The sequence below is a fragment of the Felis catus genome, chromosome B3 (genome assembly GCF_018350175.1).
Source record: "Felis catus isolate Fca126 chromosome B3, F.catus_Fca126_mat1.0, whole genome shotgun sequence".
NCBI lineage: Eukaryota > Metazoa > Chordata > Mammalia > Carnivora > Felidae > Felis > Felis catus.
In genome coordinates this window covers 62,075,958-62,098,245 of record NC_058373.1, presented here as the reverse complement: position 1 = coordinate 62,098,245, position 22,288 = coordinate 62,075,958, and the positions used below count along the sequence as shown (strand labels likewise).

Here is a 22,288-nt window from a genome sequence, read left to right as displayed (position 1 = left end):
AAAGACCCTGCGCAGTTCCTTGTAGGGACTTGAGAAAGGTGAAGGAGGCCCCGCGGGGCACCGCCTGCCGAGCGGGAATCCCTGCCCTAACCGCTGGCGCCCCTCGAGGGGAGGGGTGAGGGCGGAGGTGGTTCTGCGGCGGCATCTGTCCCAGGCGGGCGGGAAGCTGCTGCATTAAATTGTAAAATCGATTTATTGACCGGCAGGTGCGAGCAGCGGCAGATGGAGAGTAGCGCTGCCGGGGCGCATCTGCGGGGAGCGGCGGCATCGATCCTGGCCCCCCTCCGAAACCCGTCCGTCCCGGGCCTTTCTCGTCGGCTCGATCCCAATTGCAGGGCCAAGGTCCGCGAAAAACTGCGGCGCCTGAGCGGCTAGGATAACTCGGTTCCCTTCCCCTCCCCCCTCCTGGCCTCAGGGCTCGGGCTGCGCCCCCACGGCTGGCAGGCCCTGCCAGCCCCACTGCCCCAGTTGGCACGCGGCGGGCCGGGCTGACGCGTGGCAGCGCCCTGCGGCAGATGAGGCACGCGCCGGCCTCATTTCAATGTGAATGGATCGAAAGGAGCAGCCATGTGGCAGCAACAGTTTGCAAATCTCCCCGCCTTCTGTGCAGCTCCCCGGCCGCGGCTCCCTGCACGTGGCCCCTTCTCTGCTGCGACCGCAGCGGCGCCCCTCAAGGCTTAAGCGCCCCGCCCAAACCAGGCCCGCTCCCCCGCCCCTGGCCTGCCCAGCGGGCTCTGTGGCCAGGCCTCAGCCGTGCTCCTACCTGGGCGCAGTTTGCCCGGCGGAGAACGGGAGTAGGGGGACGGCGAAAAGACGCTGGAAGCCTCGGAGCTGCGCTCTTGGCTCGGGGGCTGGGGGGCGAGCAAGGCTACCTAGTGGGGAGGGGTCCAGAGGCTCTATACAGCCCCTGTTGTACCCCGAAAACCCGGGGTCAGCTTAGGGGCATGGCTGGAAGGCAACCTTGGCGCTTCAAAGTCCCAGGTGCGGGTGGTGCCTGCTGGGGGGCTGTGTGCAGCGGCCAAAGGAGAGGGTAACAGAAGCAGAAGTGCCCTGCAGGGGAGGCTGTGGGCCTTGCACGATGCCAGGACTGAACCCTGCTCCGGCTCCTGACGTTGTCAGCGCGAGTCCAGATGAGGGCCAGTGGACTTTTAGAAGGTCCACAGTCAGTCCAGGGTAGCCTACGTCAGTTGAGGCTTGCACCCATGCCAAGCATCAGCATAGGGGCAGGGGCAGGGGCAGTAGACACCCAGGTGGGTCCAACTCCATGTGATTTGCAGCCTCCGATGGCCTCACGGCCTCCTGCTCCTGGTGGCCCCCAGGACACATGCTGGGTTCTTCTGGTCTGGAGTGGGAGAAAAAGAGAGGAGTCCCAGCTGTGGATATTTGCATTTCAGTTCTGGGCCTGCAGCAGGACCCTTTCTTGCTCAGCAAATGTGGGCAAAGAGGGACTCCGGCAGACTGGAGCACTGGTGGCTTTTCAGAGCCAAGGGTGGCATCTTAGCAGGATAATGCACTTTTGGGACAGTGCCCAAGTGGCAAATAGATGCTTCATACATGCCTTTTGATGAGGAGGAGAATTTAACCCTTTCCTCCTCAAAGAGGATTTCTAGGTCTCTGGGATCTCTTGCATTTTGCATCCCTGAGGATAATAATACCTCTGTTTGGTCCTTGACTATTTGCAAAGTGCTTTGGGGCACATTAGTCAGGATGTGTAACAGGGGTAGAGAGCGTTCCAGATCTACCAGTATTGAGCAAGATGCATCCCATAGGGCTGGATGTGTCTCTTGAGGGTCAGACAAGCGCCAGAGTCAGAAAAGGAGTGAGTTCTTCTGAACTCCTAGGCTAGGATTAGGAGGTGGAAGCAGACAGAACTAGGCAGGGATGGATGCCAGCTCAGAGGAGAGCGAGGAACACTCTTTGGCATCCTAGGCAGGTCTAGGGATCATAGAGTATGAGTGGAGAGAGGGTGGGGAACCCACTTGTCAGGATCGCTGGGAGGCAAGCCCTGGGCTCCCCCTCCCTCGGGCCTGGGGACTCCGCCTGCCCATAACCTACATTAACTCTGGAGCGCAGCCTGGGCCCATCTGCCGGCCCCCCGCCCCACCTCGGTTCCCCACGCCAACCCGCTCGCGCCAGATGGTGGCTGGGAGGGGTGGCCGTGCGTGGGGGACCCCGGAGCCCATCTCCTCATCTCGCCCCTCCCCCAACCCACGCTCCCAACCTCTTGTTTCTCATCCTTCCCCCCAATCCTCCAACACCACCCACAACTCAAAAAAATCAGACCGTGCGAGGCATAGGCAGCTGTTGTGCTCCACTGCCGTACCTCCCCCGCCCCCCTACGGCCTTCCCCCCGGGCCCGCGCCGCGTCCCTGCCCACCGCCTCTCCCCTCCCCCACCCCCCACCCTCGCTCCGATCTTATCGCTAGACGACAGCCATCGCTGTGCGGGCGGGCTGACAGCTGAAGCCACCGGGCCCCCGCTGCCCTCAGCGTCGCAGAGAGAGAGAGAGAGATCCCCAGCACCCCCGAGACTGGGAGAAGGCGGCTGTCCCCGGTCTAAGGCCTCCGGGGATCATGCCGGGTTCCGGGAAAGCAGCTGCACTGCCGCCGCTCGGAGAAGTGGGGCCACCCAAGGGAGCCGCGAAGGCGAGACGGGTGAAGCCGCCTGAAACTCAAATTAGTCCGCGCGCTTTCAGTTCCACTCTGCATCTTGCCCCTATGAGGAGAGGACCCGGGTCTGCCCGACCTCAGCCCCTCACCAGGACTCTCCAGTGGCTTGAGCCAACGCTGGAGCCGGGGGAGTTCCACCCTGCCCCAACGGAGCGACAGGACGCGGGAAGGGGCTTGGGGCTGCTGGGGTGGGGGGAGACGGTGGGCAGTGGAATTGAAGCAGAACCCAGGTGAGGCGAGGCGCTGGAGGCGGGGTCAGACTCTCATTACCATACAGCTGAGGACGCGCCCCCCCCTTCTCAGACCTCGGGGACCACGCCCCCTTCCCTCATCTCCTGGACCACGCGTCTAGGGGCTGGCACCAGTGGAACCCAGGCTGGGGGCAGAAGGGAGAAGGCACGCGCTGGACACGCCCCCCGCAAGTAGGGAGGGAGACGCCTACCAGGTGGAGGGTGGGAGCCCCTGAGAGCCCCACAGTCTTAGACTCAAGTCCCTCGCCTTGGCCAGTGTGGTCACTGAGAGGTTAAAGCGTCCGCTGGCTTCCCTGCTGCGCTGGGGACGCGAGGTGGGTGGGCGCTCACAGGTTGCGGGCCGAGGAGACTACAGCTTCCGAAGCTCCGGGAAGAAGAAGATCCCAGTCCTTCCGTGCTATTTTCGCTTTGCGAGCTTAAGTTTCTTTTACCTGCTCAAAGGCTGAAGGTAACTAGCGCCGGCTGCTGACAGACCGCCTACCGGGACTCCCCAGTGTCTCCGCCTCCAAGACCATCCGGGAACCACTCTCCCACCTCCCGCCCCATTCCCCCAGGCCCTCCCCCTCCTCCCATCGCCGGGGTCTCGACCCGTAACCCCTTGGTCGCGGAGAACTGGTCACTTTGGCACGCGCAGACTTAGGGGACCTAGGGGCTGAGAGCGCCACTGAGGGGCGGGGACCTGTGTTTGACTGGCTGACGGAGACGGGGGATGGCGGGGGCGGAGGCCCCCTCCAGGCCGTGCTGGGGCTGTAGCGCTGGAGGCCCGGAGGGGAGGGGAGAGTGACCATGGGTTCTGAGTGACAGGCGGCGAAGAGAGGAGCCAATATATATAAGGAAGGCTCCCGAGCGCGCAGGTTTCAGTAGCGGCTCAGAGCGCAAGCTGGAAACACGAGGCCAAGAGCCGCAGCTCGAACCGCCTCAGTGCGCTGTACCCGGGCACTAGCCCGCTTGCAGCCCCAGGATTAGCCCGAGGACACGTCCTCAGTCCGGCCACCGCCCAGCCGCCCTCACCTGGATTACCTACCGCCGCAGCTGGAGCAGAGCTAGCGAGAAGGCGAAGCGGGAGGAAAGCCCCAGAAGAGCCTGGCTTCTCAGGGACCCCTCTGGCGGATAGACGCGCGGGAAAGCGGCGTCCCAAACGAAGCCAGCTACAGGGCGGGCGCGGGGAGAGAGCGACGCTCCAGGGGATGGCAGCCGCGTCCCGTAGCGCCTTTAGCTGGGCGCTACTGCTGCTGGTGACACTTTGGCAGCAGGTAACGTCCCGCGCCCCCTCCACCCCCTCCCGCCGCTCCCTGAGCCTGAGCCCCGGGCGTCTGCCGAGCTGACCGCTCCCCTTCTTCCTTCCCTCGGTCTCTGTGCAATAGCGCGCAGCCGGCTCCGGAGTCTTCCAGCTGCAGCTGCAGGAGTTTGCCAACGAGCGCGGCGTACTGGCTAGCGGGCGGCCGTGCGAACCCGGCTGCAGGACCTTCTTCCGCGTCTGCCTTAAGCACTTCCAGGCGGTCGTCTCGCCCGGGCCCTGCACCTTTGGCAGCGTCTCGACGCCTGTGTTGGGCACCAACTCCTTCGCCGTCGGGGACGATAGTAGCGGCGGGGGACGCAACCCTCTTCAACTCCCTTTCAATTTCACCTGGCCGGTGAGCACAGCCTGGGAGCACTGGGAGGTCACGAAAGACGTGAAGGGGGCTCCCTGGGCCCAAAGCCCTCTCCCCAGATTTCCTCGCTTCCAACTAAACAAAACAAAAAACAAAGGGCGCTCTCTTTTGATACTTTCTTCCGACTCTCTCCTGGGACCTCATCCTCAGGAAAGCTCTCACCAGGCTCCCTCTTCCCGGTTCTAAGGCCTCTCTTCTCCCAACTCTTGGGATGATTTTTATTACCTACTACCCCGGCGCGTTTCCCACCTTCGAATGACTCGCTAACATTCCCCTATCTCCTAACCCTTGTCCCACTCAGGGTTCTCCTCTCATATTCCCTGGTCCCGCGATGCGGCGCGCAGACACGTTATGTTGACCCGGGAGCCGTAACTGTATCCTGCAATTAGATTAATTAAACCCGCTGCCGCAAGGCACCCCCATCTCCCCCCTTGCTCATCTCGCGCTCTGTCTTCCCCCGCCCCCTCCTTTGGCCTCCAGGGTACCTTCTCACTCATCATCGAAGCTTGGCACGCGCCAGGAGACGACCTGAGGCCAGGTGAGTAGCTCGCTCTGCCGCCACAGGGGGGCGACACAGCGCAGCGCCGAAAGAGTTAACCTGTAAAAGGCGGGGGAAGTGCGGGGTGGAGGTGGAGGGAGGGGGGGGGGGCAGGACGCTAAGCTCAGCCTGGAACTGCGCCCCGCGCTGGATGCTCGGATTCCGCCCGCTGCCTGGACTCTGAGCACAATTGCGTTTCCTGCGGGTTATTTTTGGCGTGGGAACGCGGGGAGCACGGCGGTGAGAAAGGCCGAAGCTGCCAGCGCCGCTGACGGGCCCCTTCCTGTATTTTACACCTTTTGCGAATTCCGCTCCTTTGGAAAGGGAATAATGGCTTTGGGATGTTGTTCTGACACAGAGGAAAAGGATATTTCAGCAGCACAACAATTCTCACTTTGAAAAGGAAAAAGAAAAGCATTACCCATCTCTGAGGACAGAACCCTTGAATGGGCACCAGAGGACCCCTTGCTCACAGTGTCCTTCCAGCCTGGCTTTCTTTTCTTTCTCCTTTTTCTTTCTTTCTCTCTTTTTTTCCTTCCTCATTTTGACCTCTTTTCCTCTTTCTTGGTCTATCTGCCTCCAGAACACTGGGATATCTTAACACCTTTCTATTGTCCCTTTTTTGAATGGTATTAGGCATTCAGCGCCCACCCGCACGTGCGCGTACACACACACACACACACACACACACACACACACACACACCTAGAAGCTAAGCAGTGGGTCGCTTGGGTTCCTCTGGCCTGTGCTTGCTGGCAGGTGGGGATCATCTGGACTGTTGGTTTGATCCAGCAGTTGCTGGCACTCTCAGGGACTGGCTGCCCTTCCTTGACCTGGCCCTCTGCCCCTTCAGAGGCCTTGCCACCAGACGCGCTTATCAGCAAGATCGCCATCCAGGGCTCCCTAGCTGTGGGCAAGAACTGGTTATTGGACGAGCAGACCAGCCCTCCCACGAGGCTGCGCTACTCTTACCGGGTCATCTGCAGTGACAACTACTATGGGGACAGCTGCTCACGCCTGTGCAAGAAGCGTAATGACCACTTCGGCCACTACGTGTGCCAGCCAGATGGCAGCCTGTCCTGCCTACCCGGCTGGACTGGGGAGTACTGCGAACAGCGTAAGCAGCCAAGCTCCTGTCTACCTGGTGTGTGTGTTGGCGGGGGGTGTCCCTGGAACAAACACAGTGGCCTCTCTCCGGCCACAGCCTACCTCCCTCACTGAGCAGGTCTGGGCTGCCCACTAGCTGGGCCTCAGGAACAGGTGGGGATGCTTAGGACAGGTGTGGACTCTGACCTCTCTCTTCTTAGTGCTCCTCCCCATCTTGCCAGAGTCCAAATGACCCTGTTACTGCATTCCATCCAGCTTGGATTCTCCTTCCCTGTGCCACTGTTTCCCTTTATGCCCCCATGGCTCCTCTGGGAGGCCAGGAGTGGGAAGTGAGCCCAGTAGAGCTGGGGGGCAGCCCCAGGGCCAGGAGAGGGAGAGTCGGGCTTCAGAGTCCTTGGAATTCCACCCTCACCCAGCTCTGTTTTCTTTCCTCAGCTGTCTGTCTTTCTGGCTGTCATGAACAGAATGGTTACTGCAGCAAGCCAGCAGAATGCATGTGAGTAGGGGACAGGAAGCAGTGAGGAGGGAACTGTCTCCTGGCCAAGCCCTCACCTCATGGTCAGCTTTTCTTTTTGCTCAACAGCTGCCGCCCAGGCTGGCAGGGACGCCTGTGCAACGAGTGCATCCCCCACAATGGCTGTCGCCATGGCACCTGCAGCATCCCCTGGCAATGCACCTGTGATGAGGGCTGGGGGGGCCTATTCTGTGACCAAGGTGAGTCAGGGCAAAGAGAGATGCAGAGGGCATGAGAGAGATGGGCACGGGGTGGGAACCAGAAGTGTCACAATTCTTACGTGGCCACCACTGACTTGGCTTTCCCAGTATCCTTTAAGGAGTTTGGGACTTTTAAGGATCCTGACAATTGGCCTAGAATGAGATTGTGGGTCCTTCTTGCTCAGGTGCTGGGGAGGCAGGGTGGCTGGTGAAGCCCAGAGGATGACAAGTTGGCAGCCTGGAAGTTGCACTCAAATTCCAGCAAGGCCAAGGAGGAGGGATGCTGGGCTTAGTTCCTCTTTCTACCTTGTAGTTACCTATTAACCCCCTAAGTGTTTGCTTACCTGCCAGCCCTGTTTGAGCAGCTCTCCCTCAAACAGCTGTCTGGTGGGGTGTGCCCACCAGCTGCCCCGAGGCTGTGGGTGAGCTGCGCCTCTGGGCGGAGTGACATCTAACCGACTTCTTGCTGTGGGCAGAAACAGCCTCCCTTGTTCTTCCCCATTTGCACTTGCCAGGCAGCTGCCTGAGCCCACAGTCAAGTTCTGGGTTTAGGGAGGGCGGCTGGTCACTCTTCTGGCTGTACAGGAGTCTGCCAGCCCCAACCGTGGGGTGGGGCGGGGGGGGGGGAGCCTCTTCTCCTTCATCCTGGTAGCCAGCTGCAGCATGTGTCTCCCATTTTCAGGGTCAAATAGGGTGGCTGCTGCCATGGAGACACCAGCACCAGGCTTGGGAGGGGTGGGCAGGGGGCTTGCCAGGATAGAAAGAACTTGTCTAGGCTCTGACTTGCTGGCAATGAGGGGCTTGGAATTCAGCCCCTGTATTCTGTGTGTGTGTGTGTGTGTGTGTGTGTGTGTGTGTGTGTGTGTGTGTTGCTTTCTCCCTCCTCTCCCCTACCCCAAACACACATACACACCTGGTTCCTGCCCATTCTCTTTCCTCTTCCCACATTTGCTCCCAGGTGACACGGTCATATACTCATCATATGTAAACATAGCCCTTACAGTCTCTATATTTGCTCTACATTTGCTCCCTCCCTGTCCTTCTCAAATAAGAAAACAAACACTTATATTTCAAAATACTCTCGTAACACATTTCCCTTTTTAAAATACCTGGCCGCTACTTACAGTGGCGTTGGCCTCTCTCTACCATTTCTACCTGTTAAAATTTTATCCCTCCTTCCAGGTGAATCTCAGCTGCCCCTCCTCCCTGAAACCTTTTCTGACTTCCCCCTCAACATGTGGCCTTGCCATCCACTCCTCTTCCTTCTCTTCATTCTACCCTGGTGGCCAGTGGTTGTAAGCTTCCTAGCAGGCAATTGTCCCATCTGTGGTTTTTTTCAACTTTGGCTGCTTGCACCAGTTAGATGTGGTTCAAGGTGCCTTGATGTACATGACTGGAGGAGGAGGGAGGGTAGTTGGGTCAGGACAACTTTGAGTTGAAGCCTCTGGGCCAAACACTGACAGTGAACCTGCACTACATGGAGCCTGGAGGTAGGGAGCATTCTACAGCCCTCCTCAGCTGGCTGGTTCCTGCCTCCACAGATCTCAATTACTGCACCCACCACTCTCCATGCAAGAACGGGGCAACGTGCTCCAACAGTGGGCAGCGGAGCTACACCTGCACCTGTCGCCCAGGCTACACTGGCGTGGACTGTGAACTGGAGCTCAGCGAGTGTGATAGCAACCCTTGTCGCAATGGAGGCAGCTGTAAGGTGAGCCTCAGGCTGGCGGTGATCTGGCCAGGCAGTGCCCAGGCATGCCTACCCCAGGCGGCCAGTGGACGTGCAGCCATGGGCAGACATTGTGGGCAGGTGGGGTCTAGCGCCTAGCATCCTTACCCCCCAGGGTCTGACTTTTGCCCCTTTGTGGTCTCTCTCCAGGACCAGGAGGATGGCTACCGCTGCCTGTGTCCCCCGGGCTACTATGGCTTGCACTGTGAACACAGCACTTTGAGCTGTGCAGACTCACCCTGCTTCAATGGGGGCTCTTGCCGGGAGCGCAACCAGGGGGCCAGCTATGCCTGTGAATGCCCCCCCAACTTCATGGGCTCCAACTGTGAGAAGAAGGTGGACAGGTGTACCAGCAACCCATGTGCCAATGGTGAGTCTTATTGCCTTGCTAACCTAGTGGGCCAGTCTTAGGACTAAGAGCGCCTTCTGGTGAGGGATGGTCAAGAAAGGAGCGAGGCCGGGTCTGTCCCTGTAGGCAGGCTGAGATGGTCCCAACCTGCTCTGGACAGTGAAGAGCCTATGTAATCATCTGGGTGGCTTTGGAAGAGGAGCAGGTGGGCAGTGGGTGCAAGCTTAGGAGGAGGAGTGATGGGTACCCTGCTTCACTTCTTATCCTCACATCAGAGCCCTCTCCTGGCTCTGGGTGGCCTCTGGCCCTCCCCAGGAAGTCCTGGGCTCGGGAGAGGGACATGTGAGATCTTGTGTCCCTCCTAGAGGGAGGCTGGCACAGTCAGGGCCCTACTATTGAAGGTGTCACCTTGCCCCGTGGCCATTTGGAACCTGGCATGGCACAAGACATCTGAAAGGCTCAGCATCTTGGGGCAAGTTTGATCTGAGTTTGAGCCCGGTGTTGGGTGTAGAGATTACTTAAAAATCAAATCTTAAAAAAATTTTAAAAATAAAATCTTCAGCATCTTTTAGGGGTGCAAGTCATGCTGGTTATCTTTGTCTCCTTGGCCTCCTGGTGACCTTCCGTGAGGCAGGCAGATAGCTCCATGCAGGAGAGAAGCCTCAGGAGTTGGACACGAGTTGGAAGGGCTGAGATGAAGTCTGTTCTCTAGCTAATCACTGTGTTAATTCTATTAACTGATAATACGTTTATTTATTGGAGCATTTACTATATAGTAGGCATGTGCGCCTCCCTTCATGCGTCATTCTACCTAGCCCTCAGAGATCTCCTATGGAGGGGATAGCATTACGCTTTAACAAGTGAGGAAACTGAGGCTTAGAATAAGGCAAAGCAACAGGTGCCAGGTTCCCTTCAGCTTGAGGGAGACAGCTGAGATTCAAACCCAAGCATACCTGTTCGATTCTACTGTGAAGCCCTGTAAGATGCCAGTAGTTTTTATACATGAGCTCACTGAGGCATACAGAGCCAGAGGCACCCTCAAGCCCAGGTCTCCTGACCCTTGGTACAGTGCTCTCTGTAGTGGGATCTGGGGTAGGGCACTTACCCACTGCACCAGGGGGGTTCCAAGGTGATTGCTGACTTGTGCCCCATATATACCCACAGGGGGCCAGTGCGTGAACCGTGGTCCGAACCGCATGTGCCGCTGCCGTCCTGGATTCACAGGCCTCCACTGTGAACTCCCCATCAGCGACTGTGCCCGCAGCCCTTGTGCCCACGGCGGCACTTGCCATGATCTAGAGAATGGGCTCATGTGCACCTGCCCTGCTGGTTTCTCTGGCCGGCGCTGCGAGGTGCCTATTCCTGGTGACGCCTGTGTCTCAGGACCCTGCTTCAATGGGGCCACCTGCTACCCTGGCCTCTCCCGGGACAGCTTCGTCTGCAACTGTCCCTATGGCTTTGTGGGCAGCCGCTGCGAGTTCCCTATGAGCATGCCACCCAGCTTCCCCTGGGTGGCTGTCTCTCTGGGCGTGGGACTGGTGGTGGTGCTGGTGTTGCTGGGCATGGTGGCAGTGGCAGTGCGGCAGCTGCGACTTCGGCGGCCTGAAGATGGTGGCAGGGAGGCCATGAACAACTTGTCAGACTTCCAGAAGGACAACCTGATCCCTGCAGCCCAGCTCAAGAACACAAACCAGAAGAAGGAGCTGGAAGTGGACTGTGGCCTGGACAAGTCCAACTGTGGCAAACAACAGAACCACACACTGGACTATAATCTGGCCCCGGGGCCTCTGGGGCGAGGGACCATGGCGGGGAAGTATTCCCACAGTGATAAGAGCTTAGGGGAGAAGGCGCCACTGAGGTTACACAGGTGAGCAGCGCCTGGAGGCCCAGGGCCTGGCCACAGAGCCCTGCATGGTACTCCCTGGGCTCCCCAGGGCAGGCAGAAGGCTGGCACCAGGCCCCTGACTGCTTTTAAACAAACAGGGAGTTTTGCTACTGACAGAAAGCTCCTCCAACAAGATTTCTGCCAGGGGTCCTTCATGCCTCTTCCTCATGCATTCATTCATCCATTCATTCACAAATGTCAAATGTCCACACTGTGTCTCTTCTGACTTCATCTTTCCACTGCATGGCTTGCCTGTAGAGGCAGTGCTGGCTTTTTTCAGGCCTGAGACCTTGGTAAGGTTGGGGGTCTTGTGGCTCTCATAAGGGGCTGTTCCTAACTGCTCCCCCAGGCTAGCATTGGGCATCCTTGGTCCCTGTGTCCTCTCAGAGCCACCCCTGCCAGGGCCCTTCGGCTCTCCATCATCCAAGTTAGCGCTCCATCTGCCCCCCCATCCCTCTCCCATCCCTCCCTCACCGGCCTGTCTTGTGTTCCCTCAGTGAAAAGCCAGAGTGTCGGATATCAGCGATATGCTCCCCCAGGGAATCCATGTACCAGTCTGTGTGTTTGATATCAGAAGAGAGGAACGAATGTGTCATTGCCACAGAGGTGAGTGCTGGGCTCGCCTTCCCGTCCAGCGTGTCCCCACCTGCCATTTGGGGATGGGAAAGAGGCCTGGTTACTTTCAACCCCCGGGTGGGTCAGAACCCCTCCTTGGCAGGCCAGGTTCAGTGGCTCTTGGGTCCCGGCTGGCCTCGTTGCCACAGAGGGTGTGAAACAGGAGCTGGGCCTAGCTCCTCTTGCTATGTTAGTGCTGGGCTGGGCAACCACGGCACCTGGCCAGCTCCCCGGCACTGCTTTCAAGCAGTCGGTGAGAGTGTGCCCTTCCTGCCCCTTCTTGCTGCTTCCTCCACCGGCCCACCTCACGAACACAGGCTCCCAGGCAGTGCATGTATCAGGGCAGAAGTCTGGGAAGGGCTGCCCCACCTTCTTCTCTTTACCCCAGCTGGCTGAGTGGCTTCTCTCAGGGAGGCCCAGGGTAGCCTTGGAGGCAGTGCCAGTGCTCCAGGGTAACCTACCTCCCCACTTTCCACGTGATCCCCAGGTATAAGGCAGGAGCCTTCCCAGGACATCCCAGCTTTGCCCCAGCAGCTGGATCTTCCTTCTGCATTGTTTACATTGCATCCTGGATGGGACATTTCTTAATATGCAACGTGCTGCTCTCAGGAGGAAGAGGGAATGGCATGACCTGGACAGACTGTGAACTTGCCAAGAGACGCAGTACCCTTCCACGCGTTGGGGTGTCTGTCTGGCATCAGCTTGGCGGCCGTGCCAGCCAGGGGAACAGAGAGGAGAGGTGCCACTGGGACCTGCCCTGCCAGCTGTGGCCTTCAGAGGGCTCCTCTGGGGATCTGGCCTCTGTTCCAGAGGGAGAGGCTGTGGTCCCCTGGGGCCTGGAGCTGCTGTGGCCTCCACTGGCATCTGTGTTTCCAAAAGTGCCTTTGGCCCAGGCTCCATGGTGACAGCTGGGTCCAAATCAGAGAGGAGAGAGGAGGCCAGTATGGGCAGGGCCATCTGTGGGCCAGGATACCACCAGGTGCGGCTCTTGGCAGGAGTTGCCCTGCAGGTGAGGTGAGTACCTGAAGCGGGAGGAGCACTTTCTGCCCCGTGCCTGCAGCCTCTGCATGTGGGCCTTGCTCATAACTCCGCTCCAGCTTCTCCCTGGCCAGGGCCCTCTGGGAAGGGCTGTTGGTAAGACTCATTTGGCTTCCACAGCCTCCGGCCTTGCGTGCCTCTGGGTTCCTGTGAGCAGACAGGTGGAGGGCATGCCCCATCTGTCAGCCAGGGACACCAGGCCCAACTGGGGAGCTCAGGGCAGTGATGCTGGAAATTCTAGCGAGGGAGAAGTGAGGTGCTGTTGCCGCCTAGGCCCTTTCGTCCCTCAAACCATTCCTACAGCCTTGAGCCTACACCCACTACTGCCCCCAGACCGCCCTTGAAGCCGATCTTCAGAAATCAATAATATGAGTTTTTATTTTGTTTTTTTGTAGTTTATTTTGGAGTCTAGTATTTCGATAATTTAAGAATCAGAAGCACTGACCTTTCTACATTTTATAACATTATTTTGTATATAATGTGTATTTATAATATGGAACAGACGTGTACAGGAGTTTATTACTTCTTGGGTCCTGTCTTTGTGATGGCAGAGTGGGAATCCTCTCTCTATCTTCTCTGACTCCCCTTCTCATATTGCTGCTGGCCGCCCTGCCAGAACCCCTAGGACCTGTGCATGCACTTGGGCTTGGCCTGGCGGGCTCCTTCCAAGTCCTTGCAGAGCCCCGTCTCACCATCCAGTCCGAGGCCTATGCCAGCCTTCCCCGCCTGCTGGCTTTCCCCCTGTGCTTCCACCATAACTTGAGGGATATGCCCCCTGACCTGAATTATCCTCCTTTCTTTCCTTAAGCCTGAAAGTTGTGGGGCTCCCTAGTCAGCCTGGGAGATACAGGAATTTGGGGAAATTCCTGTTTTCCCCTTTTCAAAAGGATTCACTTATTGGACAATGGGGTCTCTGAACCATAATGACATCTGGGTCCTTTCTCCTGCCATTGCAGGGTTTTAGATGGACTGGCACCTACATACTCTCTTCTCAGTCCAGTAGGGCACTGGTCTTGGTGGGGAGGGCCTTACCTTAGGTCTGCACTCCTTGCAGCTGGGCAAGGGTGCTGAGTCTGGACACCTGGTCCGCCCAGAGCTGCAGGAATTTATTGAAGACTGCAGGGAGAGGAGGAGGAGGTAGCCTTCCCTGGGACCAGGTTTCTCTGGCTGAGGCACTAATGAGCGAGTTTCAGTCTCTACTTCATGTCTGTCTTCCTCTAAGGTGCAGGATGGTCCTAGGGGTGGTCCCTAGGGGGCCAGAGTCCTCTCTCTACAGCCACAGGCATACGGCATGGAGAATAAATGACGAAAAAATTGAGCTACTGGCAAAAAGCCAAGCAGATGCTCCCAGCTCAGCCTGTCCACAGTAAAGCAACATAGGCCTACCAGATGCTCCCCATGGAGTCCAAGTGTGTGCAGTGCCCTCTTGCAGTGGGCTCTCGACCTCCCTGACCTGGAAGCTTATGCCAGAGACCTGGGAGCAAGGGACCTCAGCTCACCCACACTCACCCACACACTCCAAGCCTCACTCTTGCTCCCTGTTCCCCTCATTGCACACACAGGGTATCAAACAGGAAAGCATTCAGGGAACTGTTCCCACAGCCTGAGCCGGCAGCAGGGGGAAGAACAACACGACCTCACTCTTCCTGCCCAAAATGAAACAGGAAAGCAGCTCCCGGGCCCTGGGGGCTGGGGAAACTGGGCTGGGACACAAGGCAGATGACGAGGCTCCCATGTGGGGGACAGGTAGGACACCCGCGAGCCTGCACGTCCACACAGCCAGGCTGTGCTGAGCTTCACCAGCAGTCAGCCCCTCCGAGAAGAGCCTTGGAGGGTAGGTGACTAGCCAAACCCACTCATTGGCTCTGATACCCTAGCCAGGGAGCCGGAAGAGCCCACCACATAGGCTTTCTGGGGAAAAAGGGGATCTAAGCACAGGTTCGGATTCAGCAGCTCCAACCTGTATCCCCACTTCTAGTGACATAGAAGAAGCAGGGCCAAGCAGCTGGGGTGTGAACAGGCCACAGCCGAAGCCCTTCTATCCCTAGCCTGGAGGTCACGCCCTGAGGGTCCAGCCCCTTCTCATAGGTAACCCAAGACTTTCCTGATGGAGTCTTCAGGTATACAGGAGAGGTCCCAGGCTTGACAGAAACAAAGCCAAACAGAGCACTGGGAAATGCTCTCCATGGTTTAGCAAATGCCCGTTTCATTTGCCTGAGTATTTCATAAGAGAAATCAGAGTTCAGCGGTTCCTTAACAGGCTGGAGGCAGTGCCCAGCCCAAAGGCTAATCTGGCCCCATGGTGACCTCCAGCTCTGGGGACAGCTGCTTTTCCAGGGCCCACTGGCTCCTAACCACCTGCATCTCTCTGTGGGGAGATGAGTCAGTAAGAGGCTGTGACCGGAGGAATGCCTCTATCCTACTTGTTAAACCAGGGCCCCCCTCCCCTGCCTTAGCACCAAGGTCAGACTGGTTAAGGGGTAGGAAAAAAGGACAGTGGATCTTATCCGCCCCCTCCATCCTAGGCTAGATAAGGCCATCACACTCAGGCAGTAATGGATGGATGCTACATCTCTGATGGGGACCCACACACAAGGCTCTCCTGTCCCTGCATCTCTCCCAGCCCTTCCTGAGCAGGATCGGCGAACCCAGCCCTCCGTCCCACGTGGCCTGCCGCATTCCGGGAAGGGGATGGAAGTGATTCACTCAGGGAACTGTGACTGTCCCTTCCCGGGGAGAGGATGCGACTTCCCCGGGTGGCCGCGCCCAGGGCGCATGGTTCGGCCCCTTGGCCCAGCCGTATCCCGGCAGACCCGGAGCCCCGCGCGGCGGAAAATGCAGGTGCGGCGCTCTCGCTGTGTCGGCACTCCACCTGCCGCAGCCGCCGCCGCCGCCGCCGCCGCCGGGCGCCCCGGAGGTCCCGCAGCTCCCCGCCCCCCGCGCTCTTTGTTACAGCCCGACTTCCTGTTTGCGGCCTCCCGACCCCGGCTCACTTCCCGGGCCGGGAAGCTGCCGAAGGCCGCGAGTTTCTCGGAGACGCCCCCACCCGCTAGTCTCCACCTCCTGCCTCCCCTAATCCCGCCCCCGGCCTGGGAGCCCACGCGGGGCCGGGGCCGCGGCAAGCGGGTGTCGCCGGCGGGCCAGCGGGCCGGACTGCCGGGTCCCCGCTGCCCGGCACCAGAGGGCGCTGCGCGGCCGGCGGGGCTGCGCACGGCTGGGGGCCGCAGTCAGCCCTTCTCAGTCCTGGGGCCCGACGAGACTAGCCGGGGGACGGGGCGGCGGCTCTGTTTTTGTCTCTGTGGCCCAGAGCTCTCTACAGGCCCCCACCCCGAGGGAGTAAACTGAAGAGAGCTCAGCGCAAGCCTCCCGGAAATACGCCTCAGGGTATCCAGAGGAGATTCTTTCGCATACAAACAGCTCCCCCCACCACCTCCCAGTCCTCAGTCCTCAGCCCTGGAAAGGGCGCCCGGTCTGAGTTGGGAGATTGAAGCTCCTTTGCAGCAACACTTCTCATTGCCAGGTGACCTGGGACACAAGTCCATCTATTTCTGCGTTCCTTCCACACTGATCAAGCACCTTTTATACGCCAGTCATTGGCAATAAAACATGGTCTCTGCCCAAGGAGGCTAACCATCCAGTTAATTAACCTCTTAGGGGAGGCTAATACCTCTTGCACATTACTGTGAGGTTGGAATGAGTTGGTGTATGAAAATATTCGTCAGCAATGAGTTCCCCAATGGTGGTTAATCCTTCTTAAGCTTATGCCAACAAACCATTTTCTGGAGCTTCTACTCTCCCAGCCCACAGGATGGGTGGTGGGCTAGAAAGGAGCTTGGAGGCTGGCTGGATAGTCCCAGCAGTAGCCTTAGGATCAAGGAGGTGACTGAGATCCCAGGTTGTCTCCACCATTGCTTCCTGACGTGCCCCTGTCTTCAAGGAACACTACTTGTTTAGGTCAGCCTCTGATGTGGGAATAGGGGAAAGGGGACCCTGGCTCTGGGAAGGGATGGCAGGACCCCACGTCCTCCATAGTCCTCTTTCCCTTGGAGATCTGTCACAAGTGTCTTTTGCCACCTTTTCCCTGGCCTCTGGGGCACTGTACCCTTCTAACACTCAGGCCAAGAGCGGGCTCAGCCTGTTCCCTTCATGCCCAAAGACCTCTGAGTCCACAATGCAGGATCCAAAAAGACAGTCAAAGCTACGGCAGACACAAGGTAACTAGCATCTCCAGACTCTGGATTTAGCCACAAGTCAGCTCTGGGCAGGAGCCTGTCCTATGTCATGGCACCCCCTGCAGGGCAGAGCCAAAGCCCTGCCAGGCATGGCCAGCCTGTCTCTAGTGTTCCTGCTTCCTTGCTCAGTTTGGAGGCAAAGCAAGCCATGGGCATTAGCACTGCCCGTGCCACTTGGCTTGTCCAAGAATTGCTGTCCCTTGCCCACCCTGGCAAACATCAGGCCAGGCCCGTCCTCTTAGGCCCAGTCTGTTCGGTATCCTCTCCACCGGTGACTCCATTCACTCTGTGCTTCCTCCTCTATCTAAAAGTTTCTAGAATCTCCTTCCCATTTGCAATAGGCTCATGGGGGATGGTGTCCCAGCTGCTCTCATTTAAGGGGCTTTACTTTCTTGGCTCTCTGTGGGCCTGAGTCATATACTTCTCCACATAGATTGTTTTTCTAGATTCTCTTAAGCCAGGTCTTACCTCACTGTAGCATTTCTGCGGGGTCTGACATTCGGCTCTGGTCCCATGGGCCTCCTCAGCATCCCTGCCACTCCACTGACATGCTCCTCCCTGCCGTTCTCCTCGGCCCTGCATCCAGCCACTTCCTGCTGCCACAAAAGGCACCTTCCTCACTCCTCAGAATCAGGAAAGAGTCTCAGTCATCCCAGCCCTCTGCTGGAGCCCTGGCCCCTCCCCTTCCAGGTGGTCTGAGGTCTGAGTAATTGGAACGCTGGCCACACCAGGGTGCCCTATCAGCTGTGTCTTCCTCCCTCCTTAGAAGCTAGAAGTGGAGCCAGGTTTTCCCACTATCCCATGCACCCTTCTGTCAGGACACAGGAAGGGAGAATCCTTCCAGTCCCTGCTTTTGTAGACAGGGAACCAGGTAAGCTTCCCCCCTTGGCCCTGGATCCAGCCGGCATAACCAGCACAACAGCTGTCTTTTCTCCCTCACCTGAGGCAGACTGTATTGGGGGATTCAGCCATTCCTTCTTCCCATCCTTTTGCCAGTGTTGACAGGACCTATGTCCTTGCACGTGGGCCAAGGAAGTGAGGACACGCTTATCTCCCAGAAGTCTGTGGGAGGTGTAGCCCCTCATAGATTGTGCATTATTTATTTTATTCATTAAATTTTAAAAATTTTTTTAATGTTTATTTTTGAGAGAGAGACAGAGAGAGAGAGAGAGAGCTTGAGTGGGGGAGGAGCAGAAAGAGAGGGAGATACAGAATCTGAAGCAGGCTCCAGGCTCTGAGCTGTCAGCATGGGGCCCAATGTGGGGCTCGAGACCACAAACCGTGAGATCATGACCGAAGCCGAAGTCGGACGCTTAACCGACTGAGCCACCCAGGTGCCCCCATTTATCTTTTAAAGTTTATTTTGAGAGAGAGAGTGTGGATGCATGTGTGCATGCACCAGTAGGGGAGAGATAAAGAGAGAGGGAGAGAGAATGCCAAGTAGGCCCTGTACTGTCATTGCAGAGCCCGATGCAGGGCTCCAACCCATGAGCTGCGAGATCATGACCTAAGCCCAAAACAAGAGTCGAATGCTTAACCGGCTGAGCCACCAGGTGCCCCTCATTTATTTTAGCATCCCTCCCCTCCAAGCATGCACAGAAAATCTCTCAGCTCAAGCAACCGTTCTATTAATAATGGGCTTGGGGCAGACTGTCACCCGTCCTGCCTTTTAAAGACACTCCTTTAGCACCCTATTTGCTAGAACAATCTGTGAATTGTATGGCAAGACCGGAGGGTGAGATAACCGGAGGTTTCCTCCATTGAATCAATAACAATACCATGACCACTTTCCTGACCTACTCAATTCTTCTGACCTGTGTCAGACTCGAGAGGTAGAGTGAAGAAAAACAAACCCTTCCTGTGCTTTTCATCTCTTCTCAATACTCTGCTATGACCATACTTCACTTCTGACACCAGACCTGTGGGTTTTCCACATACCCAGCAATTCTGCCACCCCAGCTGGACATGCGGCAATTTAACTTAGTCCTGACACCATCTGCCTAGTGACGGCATCAGCCCCACAAGACGGCCTCCACCTCAGATGCCAGTGAAAAGTCCAGGTTACTTGTGCTTCTAACCACTATAGATAGGGTAGAGGTTCCCACAACTCCCTCCTTAGGTTTGATTAATTTGCTGGAGTGGATCACAGAACTCAGATTACTAAATTACTGGTTTATCATAAGCGGATATAACTCAAGAGCAGCCAGAAGGAAGAGACCCATAGGGCAAGGTATGCGGGAAGGGGCCCAGAGCTTTCAGGTCCTCTTTCAGTGGGCCATCCTTCTAGCACCCCCGTGAATTTAACAACCCAGAAGCTGACCACACCCCTGTCCTTTGGGGTTTTTATGGAGGCTTCATTACACAGGTGTGGTTGATTGAATCATTGGTTGATCAAATCATTGGCCACAGGTGACTGAACTCAATCTCTAGCCCTTCTCTCCCTTACCCAGAGGATGGAAGTTGGGGCTGAGAGTTCCAACCCTCTAATCACATGGCTGGTTTCCCTGGCAACCAGGCCTTTCCCCCACCCCCAATCCTTAGGGACTTCCCAAAAGTTCCCCCCCCACACATAAATAAACTAAACTCAGGTGTGGTTGATATGAGCTTGTTTATCACCTTTCTCTTATCACTGAGGAAATTCCAAGGCTTTTAGAAGCTCTGTGCCAGGAACAGGATGAAGACCAAATATATATTTCTTGTTATAAATCACAATAGTAGACTATGGCTCTATCCTGAATAAAATGGAAAGTGTATAGTTTGTAGTAAAAATAAGGAGCCAGGTGCTGGCTGAGGTGTTCTTTCTCTCTCTCTTACGTTTATTTTTGAGAGAGAGACAGAGTGAGAGGGAGACACAGAATCTGCAGGAGGCTCCAGGTTCCGAGCTGTCAGCACAGAGCCGGATGTGGGGCTGGAACTCACAAACTGCGAAAACATGACCTGAGCCAGTCAGATGCTTAACCGACTGAACCACCCAGGTTCCCCTGAGGTTTTATTTCTTTCAGTCCTCATCAGAACCTACAAGGTGGATACTATTATTCCTCATTTCACAGTTGAGAAAACTGAGAACGAGAGACAGTGAACCTGATGGTAAATGATGGAGTTGGGCTCAAATCTGGGCAAGCTGGGTTTAGAGCCCATGTCTAGGAAGCGTTTTCATCCCTTGGGGATCAGCAGCTTTATCAAGTAACCTCATCGGTTAGCATAATAAATTAGTATGATTTCCCCCAGCTTCCAAACACATCCTTCCCTCGTTTCAGATGATTGTGTCCAATGATACCAGAAGTTGATTGCAGTGACTGGAAGAAGTGAGTAGGAACAGATTATAAGGAAATGAGAAGTGATTGCCTGAAGGGGAACAATAAGGAAAGATTAAGTTGGGAAAGGACTAAAAAAGGAAGCCATCATGGGTGCCTCATGTGCAAATCATGTGCCACTCTTTGAGGTGGAGGTGATCCTCTCATGAGCTGGTACTTCTGTGGGTATGACATCTGCAGCCCCTTCCTGAGGGGATTTTCAGAAGAAAGTGGGGATGGCTGCTTGCAGATGTTACAGAGGCACTGCTGAGTGGGATGATTTACTGCCTGGGAGTGTCCCACTGGAAGGGAAGGAGACACGTGTTGGCAAGGATCAGTGAGGAATGGAAACAGGCAAGACTTGTTCCCAGGAAGTGGCCAAGACCCCTGGGCCAACTTTTGTGGGGATTCCTATTTTGAGAGGTCAAGGTTGAACCTGTGTCTTGCAAGATTCCTCCTCCTCTGAACCCCAGGCTGCCCTGGCCTTTTCAAAGTAAAAGCTCCACTTCTTCTACCTATTTTTATGGAGAACCTTCCATGAGCCAGTCCTGTGTGAGTCCCCTGGGGGCTTAAGAGAGAAGTCTGCTTTCAGGGAGCTCTCAGGTTCTCAGAAAGCAGGATATGCAAAGCTTACCAGCAAGGAGGCTCTGGGGTGGGACTGCCTGCCTTTAGATCTAGGCTCCACAACTTGCCTTGCGGTGGCATCACCAGGAATGGGTTACCTAACTCCCCTATGCTCAGTTTGCTCACCTGTGAAATGATATTTCCCTCACAAAGGGGAGAAGTTTGTAATTAGAACGAATGTAAAGCATTTAGCAAACTACCTAGCTCATGGTAAGCATTCAAGAAATGATTTCTGTTATAGGCATGAGGTGGAGGGGACCGATAAACAGAAGCGAGGTAAGAGGTTGTGGAAGCAGAGGAGGAAGGGCCTAACTTTCCTGGAGCAAGTGGTTCTTAATGATGACCTCACCAGCCGGCTTTCTTCCGTTGGGAGGAGGTCTGATCTTGAAAATGTTCCCCAGGTAATTCCAATATACTCTCTGCCTCTTAGCCCCCAGAAAACCTTACCTACCCTTTAAACCTTTATTATTAAAAATTACATTTCATAAGCCTTGAAAAACAAAGAATCACCTGCAACACATCCATTACTAGTATATGATGCCCCCCTCTTTTTCCTCATGTATCTTGTTATTGTTTTAATAGTTTTAATCATAGTGCATGTGATGGTTATTATGCATTTTTGCCTGACTATGTAGTCCTAGGCATTTTTACTACATTGTTTTCCTAGTGGATTTTTTTTTAAGTAGGCTTCACACCCAGCACGGAGCCCAATGTGGGGCTTGAACTCACAACCGTGAGAACTGACTGAGCCACTCAGGTGCCCCTCATAATGCATTTTTATTTTGACTTTCTTTTCTAAATAGAAGTGGTTTATGTTCTCTTAGACAATCCCAGACCATCTGAATTGGCATAAAAAAGAAAGTGCAAATCTCATGTAGTCCTACCACTCAGAGGTAATCACTGAACTTTTTATGTGTTCTTCTGGATTTTTTTTCTATGCAAATACACACTATAGACTTTTTAAGTTTAAAACAGTTATGTTATTTTATAACTTGTTTTTCCCCCGAATTATACATCACAGATAGGTTCCCATGTCAATAAGTATAGGCATACATCTGTTTTAATGACCACAGAGCTTTAATTTTATGTCTATATCAAATTTATTTAATCATCTATTGCTACATATTTAAGTTATTCTCTTTGTAGTTCTCCACCACGCGGAGTAATCCTATAAGTTACTTAAATGTTTAGCTATTTTGGGATATTTAGGTAGTTTCTTTTCTTTTGTTTTGCTATAATAAATAACAATGCATTGAAAAATATTTAGGCATATGACTTTTCCCATATTTTGAATAATTTCCTGGAGTGGAAGTATTGGGTCAAAGGCCAGGGACATTTTGACTTTTGATTTGTATCACTAAGTTGCTGTTTCAAAGCACTGTTTGTGCAAATTTAGATGCTTCCAGGAATATGTTGGTACCAGTTTCCTGCCTCCTATCCCACTACTGAAAGGTGGTAGAGGAGGTGGGGATATTCTTCTTAAGAAGCTAGTAGCAAAGGAGGCGGCCATATGGACTAAAGGGGACAGGATGGGGGGTACAGAAGAGGGGAGAGTGAACATGGAGAATGGAGGGAAAAAAATGACCAGAAAC

General features: G+C 55.5%; 1 protein-coding gene and 1 long non-coding RNA gene across 2 annotated transcripts; one reads left to right on the top strand and one right to left on the bottom strand.

Annotated features, from left to right (window-relative positions):
* Positions 1-174: 174 nt before the first annotated feature.
* On the bottom strand, positions 175-3,536 carry LOC111560833. The gene is made up of 2 exons (XR_002742964.2): positions 3,112-3,536; positions 175-1,342 (listed from the first exon to the last, which is right to left on the bottom strand). It is a non-coding gene; the product is annotated as an uncharacterized LOC111560833 (long non-coding RNA).
* Positions 3,537-3,775: 239 nt separating this feature from the next.
* On the top strand, positions 3,776-13,069 carry DLL4 (delta like canonical Notch ligand 4). Its single transcript, XM_003987266.6, has 11 exons — positions 3,776-4,173; positions 4,285-4,554; positions 5,053-5,110; positions 5,964-6,227; positions 6,653-6,713; positions 6,801-6,931; positions 8,473-8,642; positions 8,811-9,030; positions 10,174-10,876; positions 11,392-11,500; positions 11,997-13,069. Exons 1-11 carry the CDS (start codon positions 4,108-4,110, stop codon positions 12,000-12,002), a joined length of 2,058 nt encoding a protein of 685 aa, XP_003987315.2. The 5' UTR covers positions 3,776-4,107; the 3' UTR covers positions 12,003-13,069.
* Positions 13,070-22,288: the final 9,219 nt, after the last annotated feature.

Coding starts and splice junctions, on each gene's coding strand:
- DLL4 (XM_003987266.6), top strand. CDS start 4,108: ATGGCAGCCGCGTCCCGTAGCGCCTTTAGCTGGGCGCTACTGCTGCTG. Junction 5,111..5,963: donor AGGAGACGACCTGAGGCCAG/GTGAGTAGCTCG, acceptor CTGCCCCTTCAG/AGGCCTTGCCACCAGACGCG. Junction 6,714..6,800: donor AGCAAGCCAGCAGAATGCAT/GTGAGTAGGGGA, acceptor TTTGCTCAACAG/CTGCCGCCCAGGCTGGCAGG.